We start from the raw sequence: 11050 nt of genomic DNA on the forward strand, positions 1-11050 counted from the left end.
GTTCCTGACCCACAGTACACACTTCGTAATGTCAATGCACGACTGTAAAACCCTCAAAGTGGTGCCTCTGACAAGGCAGATAGTCAGTAAATGGTTGTTGAATGAGAAAATAAATCAGCACATGCATGAATGAATGAATAAGTGAACCCCATCCCATTTTGATCCCACAGCTGCCCTCTCCCCTCTCCCGCCCCCAGCCGTCCTGGCAGCCAGCCATGGGCATGAACACAGGAACTTTATTTACAAACACAAGGTTGGAGCATGGGCTGGGTGGGAAGGTGGGCATGGCAGGGCCAGGAGGCTCCTACTTCTGCTCCCGCCGCCAGACGATGACCATGCCGCTGGCGTCACTGGAAGCCAGCAGGCTCTCATCGCAGTTGAAGCTGACATCCAGCACAGGGGCACTGTGGCCCTGCAGCTTGTTCACGGCAGCCTTGGCTGCCCGCTCCACGTCGAAGAAGTGCACGCACATATCCTCGCTGCCCGTCACTGCGCAGGTGGGAAGGAGAGGCCCTCAGCAGGTGTTGCAGGAGGTGGGGTGACCCAGGGGGAAGTCTCTGAGGTCCCAGCATGCCTAGGGGGTAGGGGGGCCCATTCCTAGATGGCCCTTTTGGTTCTATATCTAGAGACAGGTCTCTCAGCTCTCTGGGAGGTCCATGCCTCATGCCGTGAGGTTTCTGAGCTGGTTGGGGCTGTGTTCAAAGTGGAAGGCTGGTAGGGTGGGAGAGGTCTCAGGATGTCATGATGTCTGAGCCAGATCAGCACCAGCCTGGTGTCTGCTTGTCCCCGGCCACCCAGACACCCAACCCTATGGGACTCACCCACACAGGCGCCCTGGCGGAAGGACATGAGGGGGCAGAAGATGCTGCGCACAGGGTGTGAGCTCTGCTCAATGGGGAAGCTCCTCTTCAGCTGCAGGGTCCCCTCATTGTCCACCACCCTGAGGGAGAATGAGAGCAGGTCAGGCGCAGCCTCAGGCCCCGAGGGGGGATGCGTGCTGTGCTAGTCCGTGTCCCTGTCCCTGCACCGAGTTCTTTCAAGGTTCATGAAATCCAGTCCTGAGACGACTGTGTCAACCTGGAAAGGATGGCTGGTGTGGGATTTAGTCACCGTTTGGACACTCTATCCAGTGATTCTCAACCTTCCTAAAGCTGCGACCCTTTCATACAGTTCCTCATGTTGTGGTGACCCCCAACCATAAATTATTTTCGTTGCTACTTCATAACTGTAATGTTGCTACTGTGATGAATAGTAATGTAAATATCTGATATGCAGGATGTACTTTCATGGTTCGCGACCCACAGGTTGAGAACCGCTGAGAGAGCCTCTGCGCTGTAATTCACTAGTTACTCTTCCCAAGGGTCTCTAAGTGCTCTGGCGCTCAGATGGGCACAGAGAAGAAATGGCTGACTACACTATGGCACCTGTGTATTGTGCACACCACCCGGCTGTTCAAAGGAAGGAACCAAAGCTACTGCAGGTGGTCCATAGGCATCGTTTGGTGAGAAAAGAGAGACGTGGGAAAGGGTGCAGAAGGAACCCACATCCATAAAACGATGACCCTCCTTTGTGGGTGTGTGCGTGCAGAGGTCTATGGGAGAGGGAACAAAGTGTGGAATGGAACATTCGAAGTTGTTAACATGCTCAACTGTGGCAGGCAGTGGCCAAGATGGCAGAAACGAGGAAGAGAGAAGGCAGAGGATGGGGGAAAGAGAGCAAAAAACTTAGGAGTACGCTTAAATTAAAAGTTTCAAAGGAGAAGACAAATAAAATAGTAAAATGGCAAGCATCCTGTCAGGCAGTGGTCTTCAGACATAGCTGGATAATACTCGGGGAACTTTTTAACATACCAATGCCCAGCTTGTTCCAGAGCTTCTGAAATCCTTGGCCCCATCGGGCTGGCATGGCTCAGTGGTTGAGCATCAACCTATGAACCAGGAGGTCACTGGTTCAATTCCCAGTCAGGTCAGGGCACATGCCCGGGTTGTGGGCTCAATTCCCAGTGTGGGGCGTGCAGGAGGCAGTTGATCAGTGATTCTCTCTCATCATTGATGTTTCTATCTCTCTCTCCTTTCCTCTTTGAAATCAATAAAAATATACGAAAAAGAAATCCCTGGCCTGGAGTGGGGCCTGGCCATGACTTTTTAAAAAAATATTATTTTTATTGATTTCAGGATGAAAGAGAGAGAGAGCGATAGATTAATGAGAGAGAATCACTGATCAACTGCCTCCTGCACTGACCCTACTGGGGACCGAGCCCACAACCTGGGCATGTGTCCTGACCGGGAATCGAACTGTGACCTCTTGGTTCCTAGGTTGACACTCAACCACTGAGCCACACCAGCTGGGCCTGGCCATGACTTTTGAAGCTCTTCAGGTCATTCTAACATGTGGTCCAGGCTAAGAACTGCATTTGAGTAACATGATAATATGTGAGGACAGTAAACCTCCCTCCTCAAAAAAAAAAAAAAAAGGAAAATGGGTCACTGCTCTATGGGGCTCTAGTCCATGTTATGCCTCAGTCTGCTCATCTATAAAATTGACATAACAGCACCCACCTCACAGAGCTATTATGAGGATTAAAGGAGGTGATATGCATGAGGTGCTTTGAATAGGACCTGGCCCCAGTAACTGCTACCTAACTGCTAGCTACTGCCATTACTTTTTTTTTTTTTTAACACATTTTTATTGATTTCAGAGAGAGGAAGGGAGAGGTAGAGAAACATCAATGAGAGAGAATCTTTAACCAGCTGCCTCCTGCACGCCCCCTAGTGGGGATCGAGCCTGCGACCCGCGCATGTGCCCTTGATCAGAGTTGAACCCAGGACCCTTCAGTCCACAGACTGACGCCCTATCCACTGAGCCAAACCGGCCAGGGCTGCCATTACTTTTTACTGCTACTACTGAGGTCATCATAATATGAAGATGAGGAGGAGGAGGAGAAAGGGGAGGAGGAGACTGGACCTCCTCATTCAGTGAAGTAAGCTGGAGGAGGGAGGAGGCCGGAGGAGGGAGACTCACCTGTAGAGCAGCAGCTTGTTGAGACAAGCATTTATGAGCAGCGAAGGGTCCCGGGCCTCGCGGCTGACCCAGGAGCGGGCAGAGATGCTCGTCACAGGGCTGCCCTCATGTACCACCAGGCGCTTGGCTTTGGTCAGCTTCCCTGCGACAATGGAGGGGAGAGGAGGCAAAAGTAAGGGCGAGGACTGCGTACCAGGAGGGCGGGAGTGCGAACACTCGGATGTGGGCCTGGGGCCTGCCTACCTGTGGCCATGTCGAAGAGGAAGGAGAAAACACTGCCTCGGTCATCCCCTGCCCAGAGCAGCCGGCCAGGGGCATCAAAGGACAGGGCCAGGACACGGCCTGTCAGTTTGCTGGAACCACCCTTCACCTTCTTGCCCGTGGAGATGTTGACGACATGCAGGTTTTGCTTGGCATTCCCCACCTATGGATGAGACCCACAAACCATCATCCTGCTCCCAGCTGGTCCCTCCTTGAGTCTGACCACTGTGGGGCTGCTATTAATGGGACCCGCTTCTCTCTGCTAGAATCTGATTCCAATAGGGCCATGGTGGGTAGACTAGAGGTGACCCAGGCCCATAATCCTCCTGAGCCAGCCCTTCTGATAATCTGACCAGAGCACACAGCGCGGCAGTGACTACAGGGGTCACAGGGCCATCCTAGGCCCACGATAAGAGCTCCCTTGCTGGTCCTTCCTGGAGCCTGATCCCACTGGGGCAGGGGCTGCTTCTACATCTAAAAGGATCCTGGAGACAGGCTCACTCAGCCAGTTCCCCCTCTACTCCCTCTCACGGCCAAGCCAGACTTCATTTCCTTCCCCCACTGCCCACCCTCTGACTCTCTATCCTAGGGTCGACCCACAATGGAGCTTCCACTGAGACGAGATGAGGTTTCCATCTAGTCATCCTGCTCCACAAGCAGCAGCCCCTGCAGGAAATGGAAGGCCTACTGCTGATGGGACCAAAGGAGTGGCAGACCCCATGACCCTACCCCCTGACTGGTCACCTCTGGTGTCTACCACAGTGAGGCCATCCCAAACCAAGAACTGCATGTCCCTATTCTGACTGGATTCCGTCTGAATCTGACCACCAGGGGACTATGGCGATGGACTAGAGGGGATCCCCCCACATTAATGCCCTAGAACAGCTCTCCTGGCCCAGCACCCCGCCCTCGGTGATGGCGCCCTGGAGCCTGACCACAGTGAGGTTGTTGTTGACCGGCTGGAAGGTGCAGCAGAGGAGTTCAGCGCCATCGGGGTCAGGGATCTCCCGGATGCAGCGGCCGTCGTCAGAGGCCCAGATGCGCATGGTAGCATCGAGTGAGGTAGACACGAGGATGTCATTGGAGAGGGACCAGGCAAAATCGGAGACACCACGGGTGTGGCCCCGCAGCACACGGAGCACGGTGGGTGGAGCGGGCACCAGTTGACACAGGGAGATGCTGCCATCGAGTGAACAGCAGGCCAGGCGGTGCCGGTCGTCATTGGCGAAGCGCACCCTTGGTACTGCAATGCCAAGGAGCCACTGGTAGGAGTCAGCACACTCACCAGGCGCTTTTGTTTATAAAAGGTTCTGCCCGACCAGTGTGACTCAGTGGTTGAGCATAGACCTATGAACCAGGAGGTCACGGTTCGATTCCGGTCAGGGTCACGTGCCTGGGTTGTGGGCTTGATCCCCTGTAGGGGGTGTGTATAATTTGGTTAAGATATATACATTTTTTAAACTATATTTTTATTGATTTCAGAGAGGAAGGAAGAGGGAGAGATAGAATCAGTGGTGAGAGTGAATCACTGATTGGCTGCCTCCTGCACACCCCCTACTGGGGATCAAGCCCACAACCCAGGCATGTGCCCCTGACCGGATGCTCTGTCCACTGAGCCAAACCAGCTGGGGCTAAAAATATATCTTTTTTTAGAAGGTTCTGACGTGTGAGCTGAGGGCAGGAACCCACCACACCAGGCACAGTGGCCGCAGCAAAGGGCTTTCCTTGACTGACAAAGGGGGTTGGAACCCCGGAAAGCCTTCTGCTGAAAGTCCCGTGCATCTTAGCAGGTGCGTAATGGACTGCAAGACTTTTGCAACCTGAAAAGGCCTCCACATCTCAGCAAGCACTTTGCAATTACGAAGGTCTTAGCAGTTTGCAAGACTCCCTCTGACCTCTGCAAGGGGATTTCTCTGCAACAGAGGTTTTGGACTTGTTCAAGTGACTCACGACCCCAGAAGCCTTCTGCAAAGGGCTCTTTTACACTGCTGAGCCCCCTCTTTAAAAAAACATTTTTTTCTCTTGTTAATCCTCACCCGAGGATATTTTTCCATTGATTTTTAGAGAGCATGGAAGGGAGGGGGAGAGACAGAGAGAGAAACATCGATGTGAGAGAGACACATCGAATGGTTGTCTTCCACACAGCCCTGACCAGGGACTGGTTGTGGGCCCCAACCAGGGATCGGTTGCCTCCCGCAAGCTCCCCAACCAGGCCGGGATGGAGACTGCAACTGAGGTATGTGCCCTTGACTGGAATTGAACGCAGGACCTTTCAGTCCATAGGCTGACACTTTATCCACTGAGCCAAACTGGCTAGGGCTGCTGAGCCCCTTTAGGGTAGACAAAATACCCAAGATTTTGCAGGCCACTTTGCAGAGGGCTTTTAGGTTTGTGAAAGGTTTTAAGAGTTGGCAATTCCTCCTTCGGAGGTGGGCCAGACTGCATTCCAGAAAAGGATTCAATGGGTGGTTGTGACAGTTTGGGCAAATTCATGGTGATGGGACCTGCCATCTACTGGCTCACCTGCCTCGTCCACGTGCTGGTCAAAAACATGGTACATGCCCGCAAAGGCGTAGTTCTCACTCAGCGATGTGTCTCCAGCCATGGCTCGACTTGCTTCTGCTGCTGATGTGGGGACCACACTGCCAGGGGGCCTGGGCCCCAACCGAGGGAGGAGGTGAGAGGAGATAGGTTCTGGCATTCAGCCTGCCATTGCCCCATGGCTCCTTTCCTTCTCACAAACCCTCAGCCCTGCGCTGTCCCTGGTGCATACCTGTCCTCATAGACGGCACGATTCATCTGTGCCTGCAGCTGGTAGGAACCTCGGCTGACGGAACGGCGGTGTCCACGGGCCCCCAGGGCCCGAGGATCATCCTCGAAGTCCTGCAGAGAGGATCAGGGTGGGTCATCTTATAAACAGCCCTCAAGAACCTGTGAGGTCTAGAGCCTTCAAAGTATACCCAGAACCAGATCCCTTCCCACCCCGTCCCCTGCCACCACCTTCACCTACCTGTACTATGGTGGCCTCTGCACTAGTTACCCTGCTCCCACCCTTGCCCCGCTCAGGAGATACTCAATAAATGGTCTCTGAACAAAGAATGGCCACCTCCCAGGAAACCACTCAGCTCAGTGTCTTGCTTCACTCAAGTCTCAGATCAACCTTCACCCCCTCAGAGAGGCCTTCTCTCATCATCCCCATCAAAAACAGCTTCCTGCTTGGCCGGTATGGCGTGGCTCAGTGGTTGAGCATCGATCTATGAACCAGGAGGTCATGGTTCCATTCCCAGTCAGGGCACATGCCCGGGTTGCGGGCTGGATCCCCAGTGTGGGGCACGCAGGAGGCAGTCAATCAACGAATCTCTCTCATCATCGATATTTCTCCCCCTCTCCTTTCCTTTCTGAAGTCAATTAAAAAATATATATATCTATAATAATAAAAGGGTAATATGCTAATTAGACCAGACATCTTCCAGACGTCATTCTGGACATCCTTCCTGACGAAGCCGGGGCCTGGGGGAAGCCAGCCCGGGTCCCAGGTGCCTGACAGTGGCCAGAGGAGGGAAGCCTGGGTCCCGGGTGCTGGAGGGAAGCCAGTGCTGGCAGCCGGGGGGAAGGAAGGCCTACTCTTGAATGAATTTTCATGCATTGGGCCTCTAATATATATATATATATATATATATATATATATATATATATATATACTTCCCTTTGTCTCCCACACCAGTTGTTTTATCCCCCGAATCTGCCTCATTTTTTGCATGTTAGCATGTATCACTATAAGCCATGGTAATTATTGACTTGTTTATCTGGTTTGCTATGATTACTGACCTAGTTATCTTGTTTATTGCCTACTTATCAACCTGTTTATTTATTGTCTGTTTATTGACTTATCTCATATATTATCTCTTTTGCCCTCTATTCATCCTAAGAGCTTAGAGCAGAGCCTTGCGCATAGCAGGTGCTTGACAGGTCTGTTGAATAAATAAACATGGAAGCAGGTGGTATGCACGGCAGGCGGCGTGGAGGAAGCTCACCTCCATGCGGTCGAGAGTAGTGCGGCTGCTGCGGACGATGCTGTTGCTATAGGCACGAGCACTGCCTGGCTCCGAGAGGGGCCCGTAGCGCTGGCCCAATAGCTGCCCACGCAGCCTCAGGTACTGCCGCCGCAGTGCTGGGGGATGCCCAGCCTTGGCATTCTCCCGCAGTAGCTGGCTGCGCCGCCGGATATACTGTGTCCGAAACTGTGGAAACGTTGGTGTGCGGTACGCGTTGTACCTGTGATGGCAGGAGGCAGGCGAGCAGCAGGCACAAGACAGATGGAATCAATCAACTCAGAGGGTAGGGAAGGAGCATGAGGTGTGTGGCAGGGAGGGGTCAGGATGGCAAGTGATCAGCAGTGCTGATGGGGGTTCCTCTGGCAATGTGCAAGGGTGCGTCTACAGTAATAATGAACATGGAGAAGAGGTCACGTGGGGACAAGGAGCGCGGTCTGCAGCTCTGCTGAAGTTGGTATGGGGTGACTGAGTCAGTGTAGACAATGGGAGGGGTCAGTGTGACATGGTGATGGGGGTTAATGTGGGGCAGTGGCGGGGGTCAGTATGAGATGGTGATGGGATGAGACTGGGGAAATGATGGTGGTAAGAGAAGTCTGGCGAACAATGGTGGGAAATAGGATGTCACCAGCCTGAGCTCCATCACCTTCCCCCCACCTCCCCACCCCCGACTCCCGACTCCCCACTCCTGCAAAGGGTCTGATAACACAGCCTCCTTTGCGCATGCCCACATCTGACCGCATTTTCCCAGCATGCTCTTTAAGACCCGCTCTGGCCAGCCCTCGCAGAGGGCAAGCTCGCACACCCTGACACTGACACTGCGCATGTTCACCTCCAGCATGCCCACGCAGCCGCGTAGAGCAAGTTCTCCGCCCAGTCTCACTTATGCCATTGCCCGTGCACCACAGTAACTTCCGCTCCCATGGGATCCGACCCCACGCCTCACCTCGCGTCTACTGCTAAGACCTGCTGCCACACCGCGGCCATTACCCGGCCTCCTCTTCCGCCGCGTCCGCCCGCGGGCGCCTGCAGGACAAGGGCCTGGAATGTCAGGGTCTCAAGTGAAGGGGTCTAGTTCCGCCCCTTCTGCCAGGCGATCGTGGCCATAGACAATGCGTCCCTCCGCGCCGAGGTACCGTGAAATCACATCGAGCTGTTAGCATGGTCAGCACTCCAGCCCTGTCCAGGCAGCTCCAGGAAGACTCACAGCAGCGATTCAGACCTCACTCCGCCCCCCCCGGTCGCCATAGCAACGCCCCTCCCCCGGCCTAGCAACCCTGCCCGGCCTTCCCCACCCACCTTGCCCCCACCTCCCCCGCCTTCCCTTTTCAGGTCCAAGACGGGGCCCTGGATCAGGGACCACCTCAGGGGCTGCCTCCGGCTCTCCGGCTCGCAAGGCCCCCGGGGCGGCCCTGAGACCGGCGTCACCCTTCCCTACTGTCTCCTCCCTCTCTCAAGCTCCAGGCAAGATGGCTGCCTGCTGCCAGGAAGAGCTGCCAAGCGTAGAAGGAACGGATAGGAATCCTCCCCAAAGTGTGGGAGAACCACGCAGGCGCACTAAGGGACGGTGGCTTCCGGCACAAGGGCGGGGGCTCCGCCCCTTAAATTCAATCCATTCCCACCCCCTACGGGCCCTTTTTTATACACAATAATGTCCAGGGGCAAAGATGCGAATCACTCACTAAAAATCAGAAATATGACTTTCAGAAACAGAAACAGGTTTTTCTTTTTTTAAATATATTTTTGTTGATTTCAGAGAGGAAGGGAGAGGGAGAGAGACAGAAATATCAATGATGAGAGAGAATCATGGATGGGCTGCCTCCTGCACGCCCCACACTGGGGATTGAGCCCACGCAGACGTAGGCCCTGACCAGAATCCAGCCGGGATCTCCTGGTTCATAGGTCGATGCTCAACCACTGAACCACGCAGGCCAGGCCGATTTTCTTTTAAAGGAGTGGTGTATAAGCTGCTTTTTAGCAGCACAATCTTAGCCAAGCAAGATCTGAAGCATAGAATAAAACCATCACACATGCACAGGCCCCCTACAAAGTTCTCCAGTTCTTAGAGTGATTGATGGGCCTCTGGACACCCCCGGATGAGAAGAGTCCGTTCTATGGGAAGGATGGGAGTGTGTGTGTGCACGGAGAGTGGGGGGGGGGGGGGGCGGGTGCGCTGGGCTTGATGCTCCTAGGCAACGGTTTGGGCATGAGTCTGCAAATAATTAGGCACAACAATCTCAGGAGCCTATCCGAATCGTCCTTATTTCAACTTCTACCGGAAGCTGCATCTCTATTCATCTTAAAGTGGTCAGGATATACAATTTACAAAGTTGAAATACAAGGTTTAGTAGCTTCCTATTGGATCTTAACATCAACTGCTACAATTCTCAAAATTGTGATTTTTTACATGATTTTTATCACAAATACCATAATCTGAAAAATGTTCTAAAGCTACCTGAAACAAGGAGACACATCCAAAAGCATATTGCCACCCTGGCCAGTTTGGCTCAGCGGTTAGAGCATTGGCCTGTGAACCAAAGGGTCTCGGGTTTGATTCCTGGTCAAGGGCAAGTACTTTGGTTGCAGGTTCAATCCTCCACCCCTGGTTGCAGCATGATGTCTCTCTCCCCCTCACTCATCCTTTCCACTCTCTCTAAATATCAATGGGAAATATATTCTCACTCATTGGGTGAGGATTAAAATAACATTTTTAAAAAAGCATATTGCCCTTTTTCTGTGTGTACTAACAAAAATAGACTATACTGCATTGTATTGATTTGGCACATCCCTTGCCATGTACCTAAACTACCGGTGTCTTTCCAGGATATTAAATACCCTTCTATTTCATGATTGCTGAAGAATAAACTATTTCACTGCACAAATGTGTAACCGCTAACATTTATTGGAGAATGTGCTGGACACCGTTGAAGGTGATTTATATGTATCAATCCATTTAATCCTAATAACTGAATGTTGTGGATATTATTACTATCCCCATTTTACAGATGACAAAATCTGAAGCCCAGGGAGTTAAAGGGTGACATTTTTTAAAAAATATATTTTATTGATTTTTTACAGAGAGGAAGGGAGAGAGATAGAAAGTTAGAGACATCGATGAGAGAGAAACATCGATCAGCCGCCTCCTGCACATCTCCCACTGGGGATGTGCCCGCAACCCAGGTACATGCCCTTGACCGGAATTGAACCTGGGACCCTTCAGTCCGCAGGCCGACGCTCTATCCACTGAGCCAAACCCATTTCGGCAAGGGTGACATTTTTATTGAACTGATACCCTATTTGTGAAAGCATTGGATTTTTTCCCCACATCCATTTTACCACAAAGGGTGCTGTGATCAATGCTTTTCCCATTCACCTGGACCCTCTCTGGGCAGAGCCTTGCCCCTTCATCCCACCACTCATCTTTTAAATAAACCTGATGGAAAAAGAAGAAATAATTTTTTAAAATATATTTGTGTTGATTTCAGAGGGGAAGGGAGAGGGAGAGAGAGAGATAAAAACATCAATGGTGAGAGAAAATCATTGCTTGGCTGCCTCCTGCACGCCCCATACTGGGGATCGAGCCTGCAACCCGGGCATATGCTGTGACTGGGAATTGAACCATGACCTCCTGGTTCATAGGTTGATGCTCAACCACTGAACCATGCTGGCTGGGCAAGAATTTTTTTAAAAAAGAAACATGGTGGGAAGAAATCACA

The 11050-nt window shown here is 52.3% G+C and overlaps 1 protein-coding gene across 2 annotated transcripts; it reads right to left on the minus strand.

Moving 5' to 3' along the window:
* Positions 1-218: 218 nt before the first annotated feature.
* On the minus strand, positions 219-8890 carry WDR13 (WD repeat domain 13). 2 transcript variants are annotated; one of them, XM_081115445.1, is made up of 10 exons: positions 8471-8890; positions 8281-8360; positions 7317-7557; positions 6056-6165; positions 5806-5936; positions 4218-4525; positions 3265-3445; positions 3022-3163; positions 822-940; positions 219-489 (listed from the first exon to the last, which is right to left on the minus strand). In XM_081115445.1, the coding sequence occupies exons 1-10, from the start codon at positions 8495-8497 to the stop codon at positions 305-307; spliced, it is 1524 nt and encodes a 507-aa protein (XP_080971571.1). In that variant the 5' UTR covers positions 8498-8890; the 3' UTR covers positions 219-304. The 2 variants fall into 2 exon arrangements, with proteins under 2 accessions (XP_080971571.1, XP_080971572.1); XM_081115446.1 differs by having other exon boundaries at positions 7317-7930; positions 8471-8789.
* Positions 8891-11050: the final 2160 nt, after the last annotated feature.

This window comes from Myotis nattereri (assembly GCF_964212035.1).
Source record: "Myotis nattereri genome assembly, chromosome: X".
In the NCBI taxonomy this organism is placed as follows: Eukaryota; Metazoa; Chordata; class Mammalia; order Chiroptera; family Vespertilionidae; genus Myotis; species Myotis nattereri.

Excerpts from the sequence above, each read along its gene's own strand:
- WDR13 (XM_081115445.1), bottom strand. The coding sequence starts at position 8,497 with ATGCTAACAGCTCGATGTGATTTCACG. Across the intron at positions 3,164-3,264 it reads CCTCTTCGACATGGCCACAG|GGAAGCTGACCAAAGCCAAG; the intron begins GTAGGCAGGCCC and ends CCATTGTCGCAG. Across the intron at positions 941-3,021 it reads AACAAGCTGCTGCTCTACAG|GGTGGTGGACAATGAGGGGA; the intron begins GTGAGTCTCCCT and ends ATTCTCCCTCAG.